General features: G+C 50.2%; 1 protein-coding gene and 1 long non-coding RNA gene across 7 annotated transcripts in view; one reads left to right on the forward strand and one right to left on the reverse strand.

The window, feature by feature from the left end:
* The first annotated feature begins 1,120 nt into the window (after window positions 1-1,120).
* LOC137446439 (uncharacterized) lies at window positions 1,121-9,607 on the forward strand. Its single transcript, XR_010988652.1, has 2 exons — window positions 1,121-3,363; window positions 8,570-9,607. It is a non-coding gene; the product is annotated as an uncharacterized lncRNA (long non-coding RNA).
* Window positions 9,289-24,528, reverse strand: part of SAMD4A (sterile alpha motif domain containing 4A) — a 119,205-nt gene continuing 103,965 nt past the window's right edge. For 2 of the 6 annotated variants that reach the window (XR_010988651.1, XR_010988649.1), the window contains 7 exons: window positions 24,147-24,232; window positions 21,381-21,499; window positions 18,012-18,213; window positions 17,589-17,715; window positions 15,112-15,195; window positions 13,987-14,517; window positions 9,289-13,092 (listed from right to left, as the gene is read on the reverse strand). Coding sequence is in view for 3 of the 6 variants with exons in the window: in XM_068149054.1 (XP_068005155.1) it covers window positions 14,422-14,483; window positions 15,112-15,195; window positions 17,589-17,715; window positions 18,012-18,213; window positions 21,381-21,499; window positions 24,147-24,232 (680 nt within the window). In the remaining 3 variants the exon portion in view is untranslated. Of the gene's footprint in view, window positions 13,093-13,986; window positions 14,518-15,111; window positions 15,196-17,588; window positions 17,716-18,011; window positions 18,214-21,380; window positions 21,500-24,146; window positions 24,233-24,528 lie in introns of those variants that run through there. The other 4 variants (XM_068149056.1, XM_068149055.1, XR_010988650.1 and 1 more) reach the window with 3 other exon arrangements.

Consider the following 24,528-nt stretch of genomic DNA (forward strand, 5'->3'; position numbering starts at 1 on the left):
TGATGGCATCACACAACACCACATTAAACAACCCCCAGGGGTAGAGGTTCTTTCTGTACTAGCAGGTGCTCCAAGCCTTTGAGATGTTAGGCTACTCTTCAGGAACACTAGGTGCTGTTGTCCCAATTATATTGCTATTGTTGACTGGGGCAGTGAACAAATGCTGATATTTGGTGTTGTGTTTTTATTTGGCCTTGGATCCAGAGGAGTCAATGTACACATGAACCTGATGGAGTGGGGCCAGAGGAGGCCACAACAATGATCTGAGGGTTGGGACCCCTCTGCTGTGAGGACAGTCTGAGAAAGTTGTTCATCCTGGAGAAGAAAATGCTTTTGGTGGCCTTTCAGTACTTAAAGGGGCCAGTTGGAAAGCTGGGGAGAGATTTTTTATTGGGACATGTTGTGACAGGATAAACTGTAATGGTTTTAAACTAAGAGTGAGATCCAGACTAGATGGAAGACATTTTTGATGCTGAGTGGTGAAACACTGGCCCAAGTTGCCTGGATGCCCCATGCCTGGAACCATTCAAGGGTGTTTGGGCTTTTGGGCAGTCTGCTCTAGTTGCAGATTCAGATTGCATTGGATTGGAAGGGACCCTTAAAGGTAATTTTGTCCAACCTCCCTGCAGTCACCAGGGACACTGCCAACTAGATCAGTCTGTCCAGGGTAGTAACATCAAGTCATCCCTGGGCAACTCGTTTCAGTATTTTACCACTCATTGTAAAGAACTTCATCCTTATGTCCAACCTAAGTCTACACTGTTCCAGTTTCAAACCATTGCCCCTCATCCTATTGCTACAAGCCCTTCTAAACAGTTCCTTCCCAGCCTTCCAGATATTCAAATGTAGCTATAAAGTCTTCCTAAGCCTTCTCTTTTGCAGGCTGAACAGCCCCAGTTCTTTTGTCCTGTCCTCATAGGAGAGGTGCTGGTCATCTTTATGGCCCTCCTGTGGACCTGCTCCAGCAGGTCTGGGTCCCTTGTGTGTATGGGGCCCTAAAGGTGGACACCATACTGCAGAGGTCTCACCAGATGTCCCTGCTGATTGCAGGGGCCTTGGACTACGGGACCTTTAAAGGCTGCTTTCAACCTAAGTTGAGGCTGTGAAGGCAGGAGGCAGTGGCTGCTTTGAGGCAGCAGTTCCATGCACCATGGCTCATCTGGGCTTATAGTCCTCCTGTGTACTTCTTAAGCTGTTTAGAATGCTTCACCACACTTTGAGGGAGCACCTGGTTCCTGGCCAAATGTTCAAATTACCTGAACAAATATATCCTAACAGAAGATTTGGTGCAGGTATGCCCAGAGACCTCTGAAGCTGAAGTCTTGATTAGGTTGTCCCACGGTGTATCATGCATAGCAGTGAGCTCAGTCTGTGCCAACAGAAGTTGTAACTGCTCCTCTGTGGGGGGAAGGCTGTCTTAAAGACACTCTTGTTGTCCTCCAACCTCCCAGAATGCAGATAGTGCTGAGATTCAAAGGAAAATAGAATAGAATTTACAGCTCCCAAACTTCCCAGGAGCATTGTAGCCACCAGAGCTTTGAAGGGGCTGTACAGAGGGAAGGTGGAACTGCCCATGTTCTGTGGCTATGCTTGCACATCCACGGAGAGGTTGGTGTCACACTCTTGCTTCTCAACATCACCAGATGGAAAGAGGGCTGTGCCTGCATGCTCCAGAGAAGTCCCCTAGCAGCAATTTCACGACATTTGATGTTTCTAGGGGCAGATGTAGTCTGTGCTGCACTGGGAGCCCTGACCTCATCCACACATGAGTGGGGCCTTCTGCAAGATGCCTGACCTGCACTGCTTCAGGCTTTTCTGCTGCCTGGATGAGAAAAGGAGAGGAAAAAGTAAGACATTAAATCACAGAATGATGGGGGTTAGAAGGACTTCTGAAGATCATCTAGTCCAACACCCCTGCTAGACTAGGATCACCTAGAATAAATCACCCAGGAACACATCCAGGCAGGTTTTGAATGCCTCCAGAGGAGATTCCACAGCCCCTGGGCAGCTCCTGCACCCTCCCAGCAAAGTTTTTCCTCATTTTTAGGTGGAACCTCCCAGATCCCAGTTTGTGCATCTAGCCTTCTGTTCTGTCACTAGACACCACTGAAAAGTATCTTGGCCCATCACTCTGACACTCACTCTTTAGATACTGACCCAGTACAGCTTCTCTAATCTCCTACCTCCTTCTCTATGCTGATGCAGAAGATAAACCAGGCAAGCAGAGAAGTTCTTTAGTTGCAGACAGAGATGGGGAGTCTGCTGGTACAACATGGCTTTGTGGGCAGCCAGGAATGAAGGAATGATGAATGGAAACCCCCTCCAGCCCTTCGTGGTATTTTTTTCCCTGACAATTTGTCCTCTTTGGAAATAGTCCTCCTGGGAAGCCCCAGGAGCATTGTCAAGACTTGTCTTTGTTGTGAAGTTGAGTTACTTCTGGGTTTCCCATGCTTGTGTGTCGAAGCCAGTGAGGGGGGTGGGGAACAGCTTGTTTATGAAAACCAGGCCCTTCTGCAAGATGTTTTGTATTCCCTGCATCATATGTTTGTGTAGGTGTGGGATTGGGAAGGAGCCTCCTTGGGTTTGTGATCATGGGAACATCTGTTTTTAGTGGGGTGAAAAACAATTCGTCTTAGAAGTGTTTGCAGCTAAAACCCAACAAAACACAAAAGCCCCCAGAAGAGGGTGATAACCAAAATTGTAAAAGAACCAAACTTTTATTATGGTGACATCTTCTCATCCCTAACCTATCATGTCTCCCAAGATCCCACCTGCTTTGTCACCTGCTGAGTACACTTACTAGTACCCACCAAAGACAGGTGTGTCTTCTCAGTGTCTTTTTCTCACAAGTTCCCCATCCAACATCTCAACCTTCACTTCCTGGGTTTTATACCACTGTGGTTTGCTTTCTGGTGTCTCCCATTTCCTCCTGCACACATGCTATGGTGTCCCCATGCTGTGTCCAACCAGGTTGTTGATGCATGTGATCCTCTCATCTTGTGCACTTCTAGGTGCACATTTGTACTTTGGTTCAGGCAACTTTTCACAGCTTGAAGTCCTGCTCACCTCGTGGTTCTAATTTGCCTTTGTTCTTTCGTGCTCTGGTGTGAAATCCCTGCAGAAACCTGATGGTGGGCCACTTGTTCTGCCAGCATGTCCCAGCTGTCCTCGATGTGAGATGCTTCTGGAAACCCTGGGCAGCTATCTCCTGCCCAGCTGCATTGCTTGTGACTGCGCCTCATGCTCACTTTGTGCTCCCAAGGGCATGGTAGAGCTTTTTGTTCTCTACCACAAAGAATAAGTCTTAAAGCACCTTGCTGTGTACAAGATTCTGCTGCTAAGTCATCCATGGAGATATTTAAGGTAAGGTCAGATGGGCCTGTGAGAAACCTGCTGTAGTTGCAGATGTCCCTGATGACATGGGGTGGGGGGCAGACTGAACTAGATGACCTTTAAAGGTCCCTTCCAACTCGAACACCCTATGGTTCCTATGATTCTGTCAAGATTGATCAGGTAGATGGTTAATAATGACTGTGGCTGCTCACAGATGGAGAGCTGCCAGCTCAACCCAACCTGTCTCCAGGGAAGCTCATGGAACTGTTACCAGCCTCGTGGTCAGGTTTTTGAAAGGGAGCTGTGAGGAACCTGGGCAGTAAGAGCTAGTTGGGAAACCCCTGGCAGATGGCTAGTCTGCACATCTGAGGACTCAGCAAGCTAGAGTAGGACTGAGGTGTCCACCAATTCCTAAGCAGGTGGCTGCTATTGAGGACTGATTGTAGACTGATCATCCTGGAGGCTTTATGCAGCCCCCATCACCTTCCAGCAGCTCATAGCTGTTGGATGACCTCAGATTGCTCATTACCTGCCCTCTGGCTTCTGACCTTGCTTTCATGAGCTGTTGACATTGGGAAAGAGCCCCTGCCCCCTGCCTCCCCCGTCAGCTGCTGCCCTTTGAGCTTTGGCTGAGCCCCTCTGTTGAGCTCTTGGAAACAACCTTTAAGAGCTTTGCCTTCCAGTTGCAGTTACAGTTGGTCTCATAGTTTGGGTTGGAAAGGACCTTAAAGATCACCTAGTTCAAACCCTCATGATTTAGTAGTGAAAGGGATATGAAACATTGAAACTCTTTGCAATAAATCTTGCCTGGGCTGCTCAGGGCAGAAAATAAATCACAGGATTCAAAGAAATGTTAAATTACCTGCAGAACAGCAGCACCAGGAACTGAGGGTTTTGGAGGGTTTTTTTACACCTTTGTATTGTGTTTTTGGTGTTGGGGTGGTTCTGGCAGAGTGGCCCATTCCACCTACCTCTCTGTTTGCTCTGCTGCTCTGTACTGAGATTGCAACAGTAAAGCAAAGGCTAAAATTCCACCAGGAAAGAGACTGAGCTACAGGGCCCTGGGGACCTTTAGGAAGTGTTGTAGCACATCTAAGCATAGGAAAAAGGAAAAGTTTGTACTTCCTGTTTAAACATCAGCATCCAGCAGGGTCCTGCGTGGGGGTTGAGGTAATCCCAAGTACAAATACAGCCCAGGTGGTAAGTGGATTTGGAACAGCTTTGAGGAGAAGGACTTGGGGGTCTTGGTTGACAAAAAGCTCAACGTGAGCCAGTACTGTGCACTCACAGCCCAGGCCCAGCCATGTCCTGGGCTGATTCCCAGCAGCATGTGCAGCAGGTGAAGGAGGGGAATTCTGGTCCTCTGCTCAGACCCCACCTATAGTACTGGGGCCAGCTCTGGAGTCCTCAGGACAGGGAAGACATGGACCTGTCAGAGAGCAGGGCCAGAAGAGGCCACAACAATGGTCAGAGGGCTGGAACCTCTCTGTTGTGAGGCCAGGCTGAGAGAGTTTGGGTTGTTCAGCCTGGCAAAGAAAAGGCTCCAGGGAGACCTTCTGGTGGCCTTTTAGTATTTAAAGGGGCCTCTAAGAAAAACAGGGACAGGCTTTGTACAAAGGTACATGGTGATGGGACAAGGGGTTAAAGTTTTAAACTGAAAGAGGGGAGATTTAGACTAGATTTAGAAAGAAGCTCTTCACCATGAGGGTGGGGAGACAGTGGAATAGGTTCCCCAGAGAGGTCTTGGATGCCCCATTCCTGGAAGTGTCCAAGACCAACCTGGTTGTCTGGAGCTTTGAGCAACCTGGTCTAGTGCAAGGTGTCCCTGCCCATATGGCAGGTGCTTGGAACTAGATGATCTTTAAGGTTTTTTCCAACGCAAACCATTCTATGGTTTGTGACACTCTGACAAGCAGATTAGCCACTGAATGACTGGTGGGGGGATCTTGGCAGTCAAACAAGTTACATTTATTTTTATCTATTATTTTTTATCTGCCACAGGGAGGAAGGGATCATCCTTTACATGTTTTCTCCTCTAGCCAGAAACCTTGCCAGTAGTGTGGCTCATGGACACATCCTGGTCATGTTCCTGTGTGATTTCCTGTAGGTGACTCTGCTCTAGCAGGGGGGTGGTTGGATTACATAATCTTCAGAGATCCCTTCCAGTCCACACCATTTTATGGTTCTCTGTGTGTGACTGATTATTGGAAACCAAAACCTTTGCCTAAAACAACTGCAATGTTGGCATCACCTTTAGAACATACCTACAGAACACATTCAGGACCTCTGGTTTCAAAGTCATGTTGGATGATGGCTCATAGCATGGTGTAAATGATTCCTATGGAGACACAAATCTACACAGCCATGTAAGCACCAGCCCAGGGCAGGCTGCACCTTGGGTCTGTGCTCCTCTTCTCCAGTGTTTTTTTCTATTGCTCATCACCTGAGAGATAAACAGAGGGAAATGGATATTGATCTGTGAAGAGCAAGGAGTTAGATTCCGTGAGCCTTATGGATCTCTTCCAATTTGGATTATTCTGATTATCCAAGGGGCCAAGGCAGATGGAGGAGAGAAAGAGAAGGATGGGAAGAGGTTTTGTAGGAAAGAAGTAGGAGAAATAGCTGGTGAAGGTTTGCAAAAGTCCTGATTCCAGCTGGATGATGCTCAAGGTCAGTGATGCAAGGAAAGGGGAGAGAGAACCAGGCTGGGTCCCAGCCTCCACAGCTGCCTGCCTGGGGATGCAGTCTGTGGCTCCCTCTGCTGAGACCAGCTCTGAGCTCTGCTTTCTGCAGGAGAGGAGCAAGAGCTTTCATGGGGGATGGAAACACTTTCTGGGGAGGTCACCTCAATGACAGGCTGGGGGGCATGAGGTGTGGGAGAGGGGCACCTGGTTCCTCAGCTGTATGCTGCTGCTGGGTGATGCTGGCCTGGAAGGCAATCACCCACCGGCCCATGCTGCCTCTTCATGGGATGGAGATGGTGCTGCTTTGCTAACATGCCACAGCAGTGTTTTAATTGTTATTATTTTAAATTGACCAAGAATCTATCTTCTGTCAGAAAATGAGAATTCTGGCTGAGCAGGGCAATGTCTCCTCTGACCAGGATTGGTCAGCAGGGTGGTTATTTTAGGTAAAAGAGGGAAAACTGCTTTGTTCTTCTAGGCACCGATAGGTTGCTTGGTCTTTGGGTGAAACCACGCTCCATCCTTCTGCAGCTGCTCCCTTTGTTGGTGACAATGGCTCTGTGGCAGGCAGTGCAGCTCTGGAACCCTCTCCCCCAAATTACACAGGGACAGGTAGTGTTGCTGGACTAAATGAAGCACCCAGCACTATTGATGTGGACTGAAAAGTGGCTGACCAGCAGGGCTTGGAGGGCAGAGATCAAAGTCCAGCTGGAGATTGGTCCAGTTGGAGTGGTGTACCCTGGGGGTCAATAATGGGGCAAACTACTCTTTAACTTCAGCATTAATGACCTGGACACTGAGGCACTGGCAGCATGTGTCATGGATTTGCAGCCAAAACAAAACTGGTAGGAGTGGCTGATGCACCCAAGACTGCTGCTGTTATTCAGAGGGACCTGGAGAAACGGGCTGAGAGGAACCTCATGAAGTTCAGAAAAGGGCCAAGTCCTGCCACTGGGGAGGATAAGCCCATACACCAGTGCATAATAGTGGCTTACTAGGTGGAAAGCAGCTTTGTGGAAAAGGTCCTGGGTGTCCTGGTAGACACTAAGATGCCCACAAGCCAGTAATCCACCCTCATGGAAAAGGTGGCCACCAGTATCCTGGACTGCATTATAGATGACCATCTCTAACAGTTTGAAGAGGGCTGATCCTGCCCTCTTTGCTCAGCACTGGAGCCACACTTGATGTTCTGAACTTCCCAGTACAGGATGGATGGCAACACAGGAGTGTGGCAAATGGCCAGAATGGTGATCTAGAGCTTGGACCCCTTGAGAAGAGATTGCAAGTGCTGGCTTGGTTAGACTGCAGAAATGAAGGCTCAGGGGGATTTTATTGATGTGTCTGATGCAGAGAGTAAAAAGAGGAGCTACAAAAGGCAATAGCCTCAAGCTGAAGTATATCAAATTCTGTTCAAATGCCAGGGAAAGCTGCTTTTACCCAAAATCATGGTCTGACCCTGCACCAGGCTGCCTGGAGAGGTTGTGAAGCCACCATCCCTGGAGGTAACCAACCCCTCCTCTGCAGGAGAGGTAGGATGGAGGGATTGGGAGTGGGGAGGTGGGGTCCCTACCACCTCATGAAGGTCACACTGCAAACAGCACCAGCCCCTGCAGAGCCCAAAGCTGAGAAAAGATGGGAAAACCTGGTCCAGAGGTCAGGGTCCCTCCTTAAGCACCTCCTGTAGCCGAGTGCCTATGGCAAGCAGCAGGCCCAGCTCTGAGCACCCTTCCCTACCAGAGAAGGAGATTGCACAAGCTCTCTGAGCAGCCTGCTCTGAGCCAGGGCTCTGGCACCCTCATAGCAAAGAATTTTTTTCCTCATGTTCATACAGAACCTCCTGGGTTTCAGTTTGTGTCCATTCCCAATTGTCCTGTTGCTGGGCACCACTGAAAGGAGTCTGGCACTGTCCTCTTTCCCCACCTTCTATTTAACAGCATTGAGAAAATCTCCTCTCAGGCTGCTCTTCTCCAGGCTAAACAGCTCCAGGTGTCTCAGCCTCTCCTCACAGGAGAGATATTCCAATCTCCTCAGCATCTTCATAGCCTTCACTGGACTCTCTTAGTTCTTCATCCTTCTTGAACTGGGGAGCTCAGAAGTGGACACAATATTCCGTGTGTCCTCACTAGGGTAGAGTAGAGAGGGAGAGAACCTCCACTAACCTGCTGGCCACACTCTTCTTAATGCACCCCAGGAGACCATTGACCCTCTTGGCCACAACAGATTGCTGGCTTACGGTAACCTTGTCCACCAGCACTCCAGGGTCCTTCTGCACAGAGCTGCTTTCCAGCAGGTCACCTTTCAACTCTGCTGCTGCAGGGGTTATTCCTTCCCAGGTGCAGGACCCTACACTTGCCCTTGTTGAACATCATGAGCTTCCCTTCATCCACCCCTCCAGCCTGTCCGGGTCTCACTGAATGAAAGCATAGCCTGATGGGCTGTCAGCCACTCCTCCCAGTTTGGCATCACCAGCAAATGAAACTGGACATCATAGCAGACGGACACTACTCCTCCCTTCCCTCACCCCAAAGGGCTGGACATTCATTCTATTCTAGGGTGGTTTCTGCTGAGGTAGGAGGCTACCTGCCAGAAAGAGGACAAGAGGAAATGACTGATAAGAGAAGCAATTCTGCCACTCTGCTCTGCTGAGACCTCACTTGGAATACTGTGTCCAGTTCTGGGACTCTGAACACACAAGGCACATAGACCTTCTGCAGCAGCTCCAGAGGAGGGCCACAAAGATAATCAGAGGGCTGGAGCATCTCTCCTGTGAAGACAGGATGGAAGAAGTGGGGCTGTTCAGCCTGGAGAAGGCCCCAGGGAGACCTCAGAGGTACATTTCAATATCTGAGGGGGGCTTGGAGGAAGGCTGGGGAAGGACTGTTTAGAAGGGCTTGCAGTGGTAGGATGAGGGCAAAGGTTTGAAACTGGAGCAGTGTGGATTTAGGTTGGACATAAGGAGGAAGTTCTTTACCAATGGAGTGGTGAAATACTGGAACAGGTTGAGGCCCCACCCCTGGAGACATGCAAGTTGTGCCAAGGGAAGTTTAGGTTGGATGTTAGGGGTTATATCAGGCACTAGAATGTCTTGCCCAGGGAGGTGGTGGAGTCACCATCCTGGAGGTGTTTAAGAGCTGTGTAGTTGTGGCGCTGAGGGGCACAGTTTAGTCAAGGCCTTGTCAGTGTTAGGTGAATGGCTGGACTCGGTGACCTTTTCCAATCCAGGCAATTCTCCATGAATGAAGAGCGTAAATAAGGAGTCACCACACCCCAGTGTTACAAAACCTTGTATTAATCATCTCCCTTCACTTTCAATAGAACGTTGATATGAAATATAGCCATGGTTCCTCGTTACACGGGAGGAAATGAGTAATAAATACATCGGAGCAAGTCGCACTCACGAGGTGTGTTTCACTGGGAACAACATTGGAAAACTGTACACTTGCAAGGACCAGCATCTCCAAACATTAGTATTTCTTTATATCAGGAAGCTTTTACATGTAACAAACATGCTATTTCCATATATGACACAGGGGAGAAAAAAAAAAAAGATATTTAAAAAAAAGGAGGAGGAAAAAAACCCAAAAAGAAAATGATAATATTTAAAAAATAGGCATTGCTCGGCAACATTAACTAGGCAAAAATAGTTCTTTGTGCACTAACTCTGTACAGGAAAACCAGGACTAAAGGCATGCATGGACAATAAAGGCTGCCCTGGACCGGCATGCAACAGAAGAAGAGTTGAAAGCTTTTGTAAAGTAAGCTTACAAGAGGCATAAATACAGAAGGGTTATATATATATATATGTATATATATATATATATATTAATAAGGGAGGAAGTTTTTCTGTGTAACATTATTAACATTCCTGGTTTTTGTAATTTTTTTCTTTTTTTAATGCATTTTTGTTTTCTTCCTATTCCTCCCAGAGGAATACACATTCACCTTTAAGTAAAGATAAAGGAATACAAAAAATAAAACTCACTTTGCAAACTCTGATGACTTGTATAAAATCAACTTTAGTGTTTATCGCCACTTGTGTGCAAATTATAGACGTCTGCAGGACCCACTTTTCCATCAGGCACATTCAAGAAAAGCCAAACCTGGGGGCACGGCTGCACCCCGACATGGAGAAAGATGACAACAGAAGGAGTTTCCCTAAGTGCTGACCAAACTTGAGCCTCGCTCTGCGCCGGCATAAATCACAGTTTATGGATTTTCCTGCTGGATGCTGGCCGGACTTGACACCCCCCTCCCCCTTCAAGGATCTTTTCACCAGCTGAACAAGCAAAAGTAAAGCCCAGCTCAAGTCCACTCGAGCTCGGGGCCTGTCCCTGGGGAGGACACCTTAGAATGAAAAGGTTGGGTTTTATTTCCTACGAGGAGCGCCCGCCGGACCCAAGGACACTTGGGTGCTGCGCTGGCTGGCCTCCCCCGGGGCAGCCGGGGATGGCTCAGGGGAACAGCACCAGTAAAAGGTCCCCGGCAGGTGCTGGGGGCTGTCTCTGGGAGAGCAGGGTGAGGGGGAGATGCCCACCACAAGATGCCCACCACATTGCCCTCAACTCAACAGTTGCACGTGGGGTGAATGGGTGAATACAAAAAAGAAAGGCACTGCCGCTTTATTACTGAAGATCTGACTTCACAGCCTCACTCATGCAACTGTTGGGGGGGGGTTGCTTTATATATATTTATTTTAACATTTTTTTATTCTTTTTATAAATAATTTTCTATTTTTTTTTCCTTTTTTTTTTTGGTTTGTGGTTTTTTTTTTAGCATTTCTTTCCCTGGGGCTCTGCTACCTGCACTCAGCACAGGCACCCAAAGCCAGGCAGGACTTTCCCGAACGCAACTGAAGCCACTTATTATTATTATTATTATTATTAATTATTATTATTATTTTTTACTTTAAAAAAGAAAAAACAACAAACAAGAAACAGCAAACACAACCAAGTTGTTAATAACCTATATGTGGTCAATGGAAAATAAGCTGCTTTTTTTTTTTTCCCCTTTTGTTTTTTGTTTCTTTCTTTAAACAAAAGGGGGAGGAAAAAAAAAAAAGCCCCAAACAACAAAACCCAAACTACTGATTTGGTGGTTATTAATAACAGACATCATGGTTACCAGCCATAGCAAGTTAATAGGTAATATATCCAAAATAACATCTTTAACAATCAGATAACCTCTGTTTATTCTATAGTCAGTGAAGGAATAAATAGAATTTCAGCTCCCTAAATACACTAGAGCCCTCCCTGGGGAAAGCTTCTGCTACGGTGGTTGTGTCACACCTCGGTTTCATACAACTCAGGGGATGCTCAAGGGGCGACCCAGGTGGCTTGGTCTCCCCTCTGGTCCCCACTTCACCATCACCTCCTCACACCTCTCCCCAACCTCCCTTGCTTTCAGGTTTTCCCTTCTCTACTCCCCACCTGGTACACCCCCATCCCCACCTCCTGCCTGCCAGGAAGCAGGACACCAACAGCAAACACAAAACATGGCATTTGGCACTTGTTTGTTGGGGGGTTGTTTTTTTTTTTGGTGTTTGGTTTTGTGGTTTTTGTTTTTTTTTTTAGAAAACAACTTTAAAATGCTGCATGGCAAATGGATTGACACATGTCCCCCCTCTGCCGGGCCAGCTGATGCTCCAGTTCCCCCTCATCCCTCCTCCCTGCTCTGGCCGGTCCCAGCACACGCTGCTGCCCAGGGGTGCTCACGGCCGAGCCCCTCTTGGGATTATTGCTGCAACCCCCAAGGCTGCTGCTCCCACTCATCACCTCCTTTCATTTTAATTACTTTAAAAATTATTATTATTAATCCATCAGAGGACTTGGGAGCAGCAGCAGGACCAATGGTGTAGCCATCACTCCCCCAAACATCACTGCGGGCGCTGGTGGCTTTTCTGGCCCCGGTCTCACTTCCAGCACAGGCTCAGGCAGCACTCTGTTGGATTTAGCTCTTTTTCATGCCCAAATTTAGCTGTCACAAAAAGCAGTGCAGTGGCAGGTGAAGGGGCAGCTGAGATCCATGTCTCTTCCCCAGCACATCTTTACTGCAAGGAAATGGGGCTGTGAAGCTGCAATTTGGTGCTTTTTGGGGCTGGGGTTTGATCTGGCTCAATGAAATCTCGCACTTGCTCCCAAGCCTCCTCCACCCCTCATCAGGGCTGGAAAACCCTGGCCGGGCTGAGTTTTAGGGGCAGATGTGTAAAGCCATAGATGCAGCACCTTCCCAGTACCCACGCAGACAAGGCAAGAGACACAGAAACTCACCCAGCCTTCCCCCCCTTTGCTGACACCCCTGGGAGCCTCACCCAGGTGAGATGCCCTCCCCAAAATCCCCAAACCCATGTCAGGGGCACAGGGACACGAGGTGAGGGCTGATCCTGCACCCAGCAGGTGTCCACTGCCCCTCCACCTCCACTGCCCTGTGCACAACGCTGCCTCCAAGCCGCGGATGGATGCTCCTGGCTAAAGGGAAAGGAAATTTTGGGGTTTTTGTGTTTTTTTTTTCTTTTTCAAATCTGGGCTGGGCTCGCCAGGCCAGTCCATGCCTTAACACAGAGAAACTCAAAGAGACAGGACCACCACCCCTGAAGTCCCCAGATGGGACAAATCCTCCCCAAGGGGTTTTTGGTCAGACACCCACAGCCACTTCATTCCTCATCCAGAAACAGGGTTTGCCCCCGGTGCTCCGATGAGCCCTCCGTTGTCAGCGCTCTCCTGCCGCGTCCCCCTGACACCCTCCCCCTGCTCCTTCATCCTCCTCATTGAGTTTTTGCCCTTTTTTGTTGTTTTTTTAATTCCCCCCCACCCCCTAGCATGGATGTAATAAATGACAACACAAATTCCAAGTCTAATGATATGTTCACAAGGACAATCTACACATTCACAAAATTAAAACAAGGAGAGAGAGAAAGAGAGAGAGAGAGCAAGAAGAGAGGAGAGTGGAGAAGGGATGCAAGCTATTTGTGAGGCTCCCTGCAAGCCCCGACCTCGCCGCTGGACCCGCAGCAGTTGTTCTCCCGGCCAGCGTCCCTGTCGCGACGCCTTCTAGATCGTGGAGGTTCGGTCGACGCCATCTGCAAGTTGGAAGGGAGAGCTAGGGGTGACCAGCTGCTCACATTGCACCAATATCCCGAGCTGGAGGGGAATGGACCCCCCAAAAGCATCCCCAACCCATGGACCCTGTGGTGAGGTGGGCATCATGGGGCTGTCCTCCCCAGCCTTATCTACCCAAGGGATGCAGAAGGGTTTTGGGGTGTCAGCACTCTTTGTCCCAACCCTGTGGCAACCCCCAGCCTCCCCAGGCTGAAGTCCCAACACAGCATTTTTTTCCAGGAGCATGTGGCTGCCCAGAAGGTTGGTTGAGTCTGGGACCACCCTGCAGTGGGGGGGAACAGGGATGGATCTAGTCCTGGAGGAGCTGCCTTGCCCCCAGTCTATCCCAGCCTTGCCACACCTGCATCACAGAAGATGTGAAATTTTCATCTGGGGGGATCACAGCAGGAAAAGAAAAACCCCAGGAGTTATGTCCCCAGTGTCCTGTGCCAGCAGAACACATCCAGCCACCCCAAGCCCAGGAGAGTAGTCCACACCCCACCCCAGAGGCAGCACAACCCTGCTGCCAGCAGCCCCCTCTCCACCTCCAAACAGCAGCAGCTCTCATGGAGCCAGAAATCAACTTCCAGCAGCATTTCCAGCCCTCCCTCTCACCCTCTTCCATCCCCAACTACCTCCTGTCCCCCATCCCAAACCCCCATCCCCGGGGATGAAGTGCAGCTGAGGGCAGCTCACCCCCAAACAGAGCACTCTCTGTTATGCTCTTGGGAGCCTCACAGCCACCTCCCTCCTCAAAACTGAAAACAAGGAGGTTTGTTACACCTGATTGGGGATTTTTATCTCCCCTGAAAGGTTTATTTTTTGTAAGAGCTAATTATAGCACGACCGGTTTGGAGAGGCTGGGGATGTGAGACCTGGAATAAACGCCTCAGAGGAACAGTCCCCTGCAGAGGAACATGACAGCTAAGCCTCGCCTGGGCACACGCCGCAGAAACGCTTCGGGTGACAGAGGTGTCCTTGTTTGCCGGCCGAGGATGCTGCCGTGGCACTGCCAGGGCCCTGCTGCCTCTCACAGTCCTTGCTCTCGCGTCCCTCTCCCCGGGGACAGGCTGTGGCATCGCTGTGGGGTGCCCGGTGGCACTCTGAGGGCTCCTGTCCTCAACCGCTCCACGCAGTCCAGGGATGGCGGGGGCCAGACCCCAGCTGGTTGTTCGGGAGGGTCTGGGTGACACTGGTGCCTGTGCTCATCCCATCGCCGGAGTCATCCTTTGTGCTTGGGGGTCCAGTGCTCTGGTGAGGCGTACTGGGTGCTTCTGGAGCTGGTGTGTTTTGCTTCACCAGGTTTCCCATCACGGTGCAGCTGCCTTTTCCACTTTTCCTGTCTGTTTTTCCACCTGGTCCTCCTCCCACCCTGTGCCCGTTATCCATTCGCCTGGGCTGGCACCCTGCAGCCACCCCAGGCGAGGGCAAGGAGCTGCCAGTGCTGCCAGCACAGCAGCCAGCACAGCTCCCAGCACAACATCTGGCACAGCACCAGGCACAGCACCCAGCATCCCATGGCACATTTTTAGCCCTGGATTTTGGGGCTCCTGCACCCCCCACGCCAAGCAAAGGACATCGGTGACAGAAGGGTAAAGTACTCCAAAGCCTGTGAACCATCTGAGCGTGCTGGTGGCCAGGGCTTTATCAAGGAACAGTAACAGACTAGCAAGCTAATACTAATTATTATTAGTAAGCTAACTAGTGGCTAATAAGCACAGATTCCACTGGTGCTGGCTGCAATCCCTGCATTCAGTTTTACCCCTGCCCCGGTCACCTTGCTGAGAAAAGCCAAGGTCCCCATCTGACTTCTCCACCAGAAGCATCCTCAGGAGCATTCCTGGGAGTATCTCTGCATCCAGCCCTTGCCACCAACCCCTCCCCTCACAGCCACAGCCTGTCCCAGCTTTTGGGGGGCAGAGGGCATGGGCAGGTGCTGGGGGGCTCAGTGGAAGCGGTGTGGACGTGCTGGAAGAGCCCAAGGAGGAGGGAGTGCTCACCGCTGAGCGCGTGCTCCGTCATGCTCAGGCACAGGGACTCCAGCCTGTTGTTGATGTCAGGTTCAGTCACCGGCACCTGGAACTCTGCAAGGAGAAATAGACAGAAGTCCCTTGGTCAGACGACCTGGCAGAGACCTTGTCTGCTCATCCTATACTCTCTAGATATAGAATCACTTCGGTTGGAATAGAACTTTGAGATCATTGAGTCCAACCATCAACCCAGTACTGCCAAGTCACCGCTAAACCATGTCCCTCAGCAACATGTCTACGTGGCTCTGAAACCCCTCCAGGGATTGGGACTCCACCCCTGTCGTGGGCACCCTGTTCCATGGTTTCACAGCACTTCTGGGGAAGGAAGGGCTCACCGAATTCATCATGAGCAGTGGTAGAACACGCTTTCAGGTAAATGTTCAGCTATGGAAGAATAAGTAAGGCATAAAATCAATCAGTTGTCCTCAGCAGAGGTCAGCACTGATGGTTTCTCAGGACTGGACACAGCTCTCGGGCTGGGAGCTGGCTACAGAGGAGGAGTTTATTTCTGTTCCTCTGCACTGAGGGTTCATGCTCAACGGGAGAGCAGTGGCTGCTCTCGGCTCTGTTGCAGAGCTTGGTAGTATCACTGTAGTCCTGTGCACCTCAAACTCCCTTGTGTCCTGCAGTCCATGGCAGGGATATCTTATTATCCAGGAAAACACATCCTGGCAGAGCCATTACTCCTGACAGTGCTCTGCTGCCACTGGGGTGGGAATCCACCTGAAAAGCTGTCCCAGGAGGGTCTGACCTCATGGTCAGACTCTGGCAGTGCTTTGCTTCCCAGGGCAACCACCTCTGGCAAGACACATCTGCAACAGTAGTCATCGCTCTCCTATTTCTTATTGATAAGGGCTGGAGCACAGCATTGCAGCTGAAGGTGGATGGAAGTGATGGGTTCAGGCTCCAGTTAGAGATGCTGGAGTGGTAAGCTGGGGTGGTAGCAGGACCCCTGGGAGGGGGAAGCCCTGGGCTTCTCAGGCCTCACAAATATCCTCAATAGATGTAAAATGTCCAAGCTGGGCTAGGAGCTGCCTGTGCAGGCAGCATGCAGGCAGGGTTAGCTTGGACATGGGATGGCAGTACAGACCAGCAGAGCCACTAGCTGGCTTTCCCATAGCCAGCTTGGCCAATGTTCAAACACTTGTGGTCCTAGTGCCACATCCCCAGGGAGGATGAGCACAGAAAAAAAGTGAGGGATGAAGTTTCATGTGCTGCAACACCCCGGCCTCATCCACACAGCACCAAAATGCCCTCCTCTTTGTGGCAAAAAGCTTTGCAAACGACTTTTGCTGCCAGTGGCCAGCATCTCCTGCTTGCCACCAGCTTGCAGGAGTATGGGATGAGGTCCAAGAGGGTTATGGTCCCTGGTGAAAAGTGTTTCAGGAGCCCAGCACTACATTTTCCTCATGAATCAGTCCTTGTCTTTGGCTCCCTAATTCTCCTACACCCTCATTCACCATCTAACATAACAAGAGAAACAGACTTCTCCTTCAGCACCTGCAGAGATGTGTCCTTGCCCTGGTGTTGGATCAATACCTGAGAGGAGAGGCTGCCTTTGCTGTTTGCTGCCTAAATTATGCAGTTAAAACACTGCAGGCATGTGATGTGTGGGGACCTGCCAAGCTGAAACTGTGGTGGAAGCTTATGGATGAGGTTTAGTTTTTGGGGGGTGGGCTGAGAGGGGTAACTCCCTGTCCTGTAAATTGTTATGGTGAGTGCTGGTAAGAACAGGATAATGAAGGGATACACAGAGAATCAGAGAACCACAGAACCCTTTTGGTGGGAAAAGACCCTTAAGGTCACCGAGTCCAACCATTATCTAACTCTACCAAGTCTGGTACTAAACCATGCTCCTCAGCACCACAGCTTTGTGTCCTGTAAAAACCTCCAGGGATGGCGATTCGGCCACCCCCCAGGTGAGCCTGTTCCAGTGTTTGAGAACCCTTTCAGTGAAGTTTCTACTTAATGTCCCACCTAAATGTCCCCTGACACAACTTGAGAACATTTCCTCTTGTCCTCTTACTTGGTAGTAGAGATCAACATACACCTCACAACAGCCTCATTGCAGGAAGTTGTAGAGAGCAACAAAGTCTCCCCTCAGCCTCTTTTTCTCCAGGATAAACAATCCCAGTTCCCTGAGCCACTCCTCATAAGACCTATTCTCCAGACTCTTCACCAGCTTCACTGCCCTTCTCTGTACACACTCCAGCACCTCAATGTCCTCCTTGTAGCGAGGGACCCAAGCTGTATATACAGAGTAAAAACCCCTTCAGTGACATCCCTGGTTCAGTTAACCCCCAGTAATCCAAATACTGTTAAAGACTTGGGTGGTGACTGTGAGCATGCTGTGTCCCCATGGGCAAGGCTCACTGGTGTGATTCCTTTCACACAGCCTCATCCTGCTGGGCTGTGGTTAAGTGAAGCAGCAGATGTCTGCTTCCTACCTGGCTGCTGAAACATCAGCATGGTCTGCGGGGAGGTGTGGACCGGCAGCGAGCGTGTCCTTTGCACTGAGCTGTGGCTCCGGCTGGGCATGCTGTTGCTGCCCCCAGGGTTGGCAAACCAGAGGTTCTGTGGGAAGCAAATGAAAAACAAGGGTGTGGGGTGTAAATCAGAAGCCTCTGTGCCATGTATTTATAACCCCCTTGGGCTCATCCCTCCACCTCCCAGTTTGTCCCCATCCCGCTGGTCTCTCTTCTGCATCCCACCACATGGAGGAGAGTACAAGCCGAAGGCCTGCAAACTGCTCGTGATCGCTTGAAAAGGGGGAAAAAAAAGGGAGATTCAGACAAGTTAGAGGAGGAAAAGCAAAGGAAGCTTATGGGGAAGGGATGGAAAAGCTGGAGATGCCATGAACACCAACCAACCTGTCTGCCTTGCTTGAGGATGGCAGGGCTGGCAGCAGCGCTGCGCTGGGGGGTGCCCAGTAGCCCACTGGGACCCAGCAGCCCCAGCCGGGCGGTGGGGAGGTTACGGGAGGGGATCTGGAACTGGCGAGGGTTTCGCCGGCCCAGTCCTGCCCCTGCAGATCCAGCTGTTGGTAAGGAGTTTGACTGGCCAAAGCCTCGGCTGTGGAGAGAGGATCATACAGTCATGCAGCCATGGAGGTTGGGAAGCCTCTGAGATCAAGTCTGACTGTCAACCCAACACCACCATGCCACTAACCCACGGCCTGAAACGCCTTGTCTACATGTTTTCTGAACATCTCCAGGGATGGGGACTCCAGCACCTCCCTGGGCAGCATGCTCCAATGCCTGACTGCTCTTTCAGTAAAGAAACTTTTCCACGTGTCCAACCTAAATCTCCCCCTGCCACAACCTGAAGCCATTTTCTCTTGTCCTATCACTTGTCACTTAGGAGAAGAGACCAACCCCCACTTGGCTCTAACCTCCTTTCAGATAGTTGTAGAGAGTGAGAAGGTCTCCCCTCAGACTCCTTTTCTCTAGTTGAACAACCCTAGTTCCCTCAACTGCTCCTCGGAAGGTTTGTTCTCCAAAGCCTTCACCAGCTTCACTATCCTTCTGTGGACCTGCTACAGCACCAGAATGTTCTTCTTGTAGTAAGGAGACCAAAACTGAACCAGGTATTTGAGGTGTGGCCTCACCAGTACCTGAATTCTCAAACTCTTCATGCCTTTAAGTTGTACAAAAGAGATTGCTCCTGTGTGGACTCTCTAGTGTCTGATAAACATTAAGCTCATGCTGTTGGGTTTTCTTTACTGGCAATGCCTGAAGGGTCAGACCTTCTGCCCTTACGGGAGGTCCAAGGTTTCCTAGGAAGGGGCTGAGTGAAAGGCACGTTCCTGCAGTGGTGGCACTGGCTCTGCAACCCCTACTGTCTCTGTACCACAAACCCTCAATAGCTCCCTGTGGTCAAAGCAAAACTACCCAGACGTCAGACCATGTGGCCACAGATGTGCTGAGATGCTGATCTCAGGACACAAAACCATCTTCACTCCTTGGAGGGTCTGGCTGGACATGCTACCATCCCTTTCCATGTGGGTTTTTGCATTTAAAACCAGAAGGACCTAACAAGAATCAGGTGATCCTTGGAAACATGCAGTGTGGGTCTTCTCACCGCTCAGTGTTGGCTTGGTGCCTCAGGACTGCAATGCCATTACCAGGTTTAAGCACAGCCAAGGGCAAGAGCACTCTGCAAACCCAGAGCTGTGGCTGCTCTTAGGCTCCCTGTTCCCCCTGCCCTTCTCCAGCACTTCATCACCCTCAAGGCTGTTTCAGCTCATCTTCCTCCTGGCCCCCATCTCTGATGCTTGTGCAGGCAGCTGCAAACATGCTTCAGATGACCTGAGAATGCTGGGATCCCAAACCCAGACACATTTACTAGGCAGAATCATGATGTTTTTTTTTAAACCCTGCCCAAAGAATGCTCTTGCCAGTAAATCCCCATGAGAACAGCCACACTGGCTGCATCTCCTTCTCCTCCTGCAGCTGCCCAGGAGCAGAAGAAACACAAAACGAAATCCACTCAAAAGCAGCAAGGAAACGAGACCATCCTGGGCAGGATCATTTCAGGCTGTCAGCTCTACCTCATGCTTGGGGTCAGCCTGGACAAGCAGTGAAAGCTCAAGAAAGACATGGGCCTGTTGGAATAGGCCCAGAGGAGGTCATGAAAATGATGGGAGGGCGGGAATCCCTCTGCTGTGAGGACAGTCTGAGAGCATTGGGGTTGTTCATGCTGGAGAAGAGAAGGCTTTGGGGAGACCTTCTTGTGGCCTTTCAGTACTTAAAGGGGTCAATCAGAAAGCTAAGAACAGACTTTTTAGCAGGGCCTGTTGTGACAGGACAACAAGCAATGGGTTTATACTAAAGGAGGGAGATTCAGACTAGAGAGAAGCAAGACATTTTTTCCCTGAGGGTAGTTAAACTCTGACCCAGGTTGCTCAGAGAGGTGGTAGATGCCCCATCCCTGGAACCCCTCCAGGTCAGGTAGTCTAGGGCTCTGAGCAATCTGGTCTAGCTGCAGATGTTCTTGCCGACTTGTGGGGGCATTGAACTAGGTGATCTTTAAAGGTTCCTTCCAACCCAAACTGCTCTACAATTCTGCAAAGTGCTGCATGGTTAATGGCCCAGAGCAAATGGCTACCTCAAAAACCTCTGTTCTTTTTTCTGCTTCTGATCCTGCTGTGAACACTAAAATCACTTGGTTTTCCATCCAAAATATTTCACTTAATTCCACTGAGGAACACTTTGGTTTTGCAACTCATTCCTTCTGAACTCACATCCTGGCTGTCCCAGTGCACCCAATATTCTCCAAAAGACTTTCTTTTTCAGAAAATAAAATGAACTTGCACAAGACTGCAATAAAACAGACTGCTAGCAGAGTGAAACAAATGGCTAACCCTGTTGGTCAGCCTGACCTAAAAATATCTCCTGTTGTCATAACCCCAACACTTTCTAGCATCACCCAAAATCCGGTGTCACCGTAGAGGTGAGCAAATATGGTGCTCATAACACATCCCTATCCCATCTTTCCAACCACAGTCCCCAGGCTCTGCAGCTTCTTGTAGGTTTCAAGCCTTATTTTTGGCCAGTTGACAGCTTTTTGGTGAAACTCCAGCACTGATGCAATCAGCAAAGGGCAGCAAGCAGGGACAAAGCTGGTCACCCAGTGGTGGGGATACAAAGCACAGCTGGGAGGCACTGGGTTTGGAGCCAGGGAGATGTGGTGGGAATTGGTGGGGTAGCACTGACCACACACATAAGCCAAATTGCTGCTGTCCCTTCCCAGCCAGTGCCTGGGGGTTCATTGCTGAAGCTTTTCCAACCCTTCTCCCTCCCAAAATGTGGTTCTGAACCAGCATGATCCATCCTTCTCTGTTGGGAGACATCAGTCCCACTCAAGACCATGGAATCACAGAATGCATTGTGTTGGAAGGGATCCTCAAAGGTCACCTTGCCCAAGCCCCCTGCAGTAAGTAGGGACACCTCCAACCAGACAAGGCTGCTCAGGACCCCATCAAGTTTAACCTTGAACATTTTCAGTGATGGGCCCTCCAGCACATCCCTTGGCAATCTGTTGTAGTTTTTCACCACCCTGATGGTAAAAAACTTTCTCCTGAAGTCCAACCTAAATCTACCCTGCTCCAGTTTCAAACCTTTGCCACTTGTCCAATTGCTACAAGCCTTTCCCCAGCCTTCCTGTAGCTCCCCTTCAGATGCTCTTGCTGGCCCTTTCAGCTGCTGCATCCATCCCTCCCCTCCCCAGATCCCACATACCTCCTCTGCTGCCGGTAGCCTGACAGCTCCAGGAGGGATTTCCGAGGGAATGACCGAAAGAGTTTCTGCACCTGCTGTTTCCATGACAGCAGCCGCTTCTTCTGGATCTCTGTAAACGCCTGCCCAGAAAAAGACAGAGAGAAAAGCAGGGAATGTGAATATTTCCCCGGACAAAGTGAGTAGGGATGAGTCTGTGGGAGGGGGTGTGAAGAAAACCAGTCAGGGAAGTGGTGGTGTGAGCTGAGCCCCATCAGCAGGCCCAGAGGGAAATCTTGATCTCCCTCAAGGATTTCTCCACCTCATCTGAGGTGGAGAAAGTACTCCTCAGCATTCCCTGAATGCCTGAGTGAGGGTTTAACTCTGCCCCTGAGGCTGCCAACTCCTTGCTGGGCAGAGCAGGGCTTCCCCAAAGCTCCTCCACCACTCCTCTTAGCCCCTAGACCAGCAATCTAGGGCACCTGCCTCCCTGCTAGCTGCTGGACTGTGAGCCAGGGATTTGGTGGCTGGTGAAAACTGTCATCTGGATGTGGCTCTAGACATCACTACTGGGGTGGGAAAAAGCTGGGACTTGGAAAGCAGAGCTCCTTCTGGGAGCTGGACAGAGCTCAGCACTGACAGCATCTGTGGAAGGTCACCTGCGGTGAGCCCCATCACCTCCCTGGGCTGCTTGTGAAGGTCAGCCACACAGGGTACAGACCACCTCCCAAAATGACCTAAGCCTCCAGACAGGCAGTGTGGGGTTATGAGGACACCCACATGCCCACCACCTCTAAGTTTAGACACCCAACGCATGGTGCCGCCAGTGAAGAGAAGCCAAGTCTCCAGAGGACAAAGCTGGAGACTAATTAGTGTCTGACTTGATTGCTCCAAAGCACCCTTCAGAGGAGACACTCTGTCCCAGCGCTGATTATGGCAGAGCCAGCGGAGATGGTGGTCCCAGGACACGGGCTGGCAGCAGTGGGGTGATGCTGCATGATCATGTGTCTCCTGGGTTCTTCTGGAAAACGAGTCCCTCTGCAGGTTCATGTCTTCCTGGCTTGGGTATCTGCTCCCACAATCCTTGCTCTTCATGCTCTGCTCACCCACCTTGGCCATCCAGAAACTCCTGGCACAATTTCCAGACTCTGATGCTGTCTGAGAGGGGAGCAAGTGCGAGCAGACATGCTGCCCTCTCCAGCCCCTACAGCTATTTTCCACTGCCTGTGCCTGTGTAAAGCACTAAGAAGACAGACCCATCATTCTAAAACCATTTTGCAGCCAACTCAAACAGCAAGTGGCACCATCCCCACTGCATGGGGTCAAAGGTTGGCTGACACTGCAACTACTACCAGTAAAATACCCACCGTGATCAATACAGGTGTCCCAGAGCATAGTTCTGAAAAATCACCAAATTGTTCAGCTGTTGTGATTGGAAGAGACTTTTAAGATCATCAAGTCCAACCATTAACTCAGGACTGTCAAGTCATCACTAAACTATGTACCTCAGCACCACATATATACAGCTTTTCAATCCCTCCAGGGATGGAGATTCCATCATTTCCCTGGGCAGCCTGGTCCAGGCCTCGATGACCACTTCAGTAAAGATATTTTTCCTAATGTCCAACCTAAACCTCCCTTGGGGTAACTTGAGGCCATTTCTCCTCATCCTGTTACATGCTGCTTTGAAGAAAAGACCAACTCCCACCTGGCTCCAACCTCCTTTCAAGGAGTTGTAGAGAGTAAAAACATCTCCCCTCAACCTCCTTTTCTCCAGGCCCCATTCTCTCAGCCACTCCTCACTGGACTTTTCTCCAGACCCTCACCAGCTTTATTTACTAATTTTCTTGGACCTGCTCTAGCACCTTAATATCCTTCTAGTAGTGAGGGCCCCAAAACTGAATCCAGGATTCAGGGTGCAACCTCACCAGTGCTGAGTACAGGGAGACAATGACTTCCCTGGTCCTGCTGGACACACTACTGCTGATCCAGGCCAGGATGCTGTTGGCCTCCTTGGTCACCTGGCTCATGTTTGGTCATCTGGCTGTCAGTCAACACCCCCAGGTCCTCTTCTACCAGGCAGCTTCCTAGGCGGCGTGCAGCACATTTTGGGGTTTGCAGCCACCAGTCCTCTCCAGAGGAGATTCTTCTGTGCTTTGACAGTGTGTTATTTATAAACAAATAACTGAGACACATTCAAAGCCTGGAGCTCCTAGGAGAGGCTGTGCAGTCTCCCTCTGAGCCCTGCCATATGGGCAGGCGATGAGAAGCAGCTTGCTGTGCCAGGGGTACAGACTGCTGTAGGACACCAGGGACGCCAGCCATCCCTGCCGGAGCCCTGCAGCACAGCCTCAGCCATCCTAAGCCATCACCTGCTGAAGGCAGATCTTGCTGGGAGCAGAAACAGATGTCCCCGTTGCAAACTCCCAAGACCACATGCTGCAAAACAGGAGGTGGCAACGCCAAGGGATCACTGGGTCTGTCTGATAGAAACCACCTGCACCTTCATCCTGGAATTCTTCCTTTGATCCAGCTGCTGATCAGGCTGTCATGAGCCAGATGAATTTCCCATCTCCAGATCCCGGCGATTAAGCGAGCGTAGAGAGGGAGCAACATGTCCATGCACCATGTTGGAGCTACCACCCACCCCAGCCCTGTTCTGTCAGAATTACTATTAATACCCCTCAAAAATATTTGTGTTAGAAACCGAAAGGTTTACATAAACAGACACTTTGGAAACAGTTTCTAAGTGATGAGAACAACAGTTTTAGATGATCCGTCACGACTCACCTCATGGATTAGACATTTGTCTATGAGCTGTAAATAGGAACTTATATTCTCTTCGTCAGGTCGGGAAACTAAAAGTTGTGTGCATACTGGAAGAAAAAAGAGAGAAGAGAAATGGGCACAGGGACGCTGAGCTGGGGGCCAGGGAGGTTGGGTGAACATCTTGGATGTCCTGTTTCCCTTGTCCCACAGGGCAGGCGTTCTCATCAGCAAGAAAAAACACCCCTTCCCTCAATTCCTGCCGTGCCATGCTATATTTAGGGCCAGATTTTGTTCTCTGCTATGATGGTGTAAATCCAGAGTAACACCACTGGAGTCACCAAAATTAGACCTGAGCAAATCTGGGGCACAGGATTATTCCTGAGTTGGGGCTGTTCAGCCTGGT

The sequence above is a fragment of the Melanerpes formicivorus genome, unplaced genomic scaffold (genome assembly GCF_026170545.1).
Source record: "Melanerpes formicivorus ecotype bairdi unplaced genomic scaffold, bMelFor1.0.p_v2 SCAF_17, whole genome shotgun sequence".
Taxonomy (NCBI): Eukaryota; Metazoa; Chordata; class Aves; order Piciformes; family Picidae; genus Melanerpes; species Melanerpes formicivorus.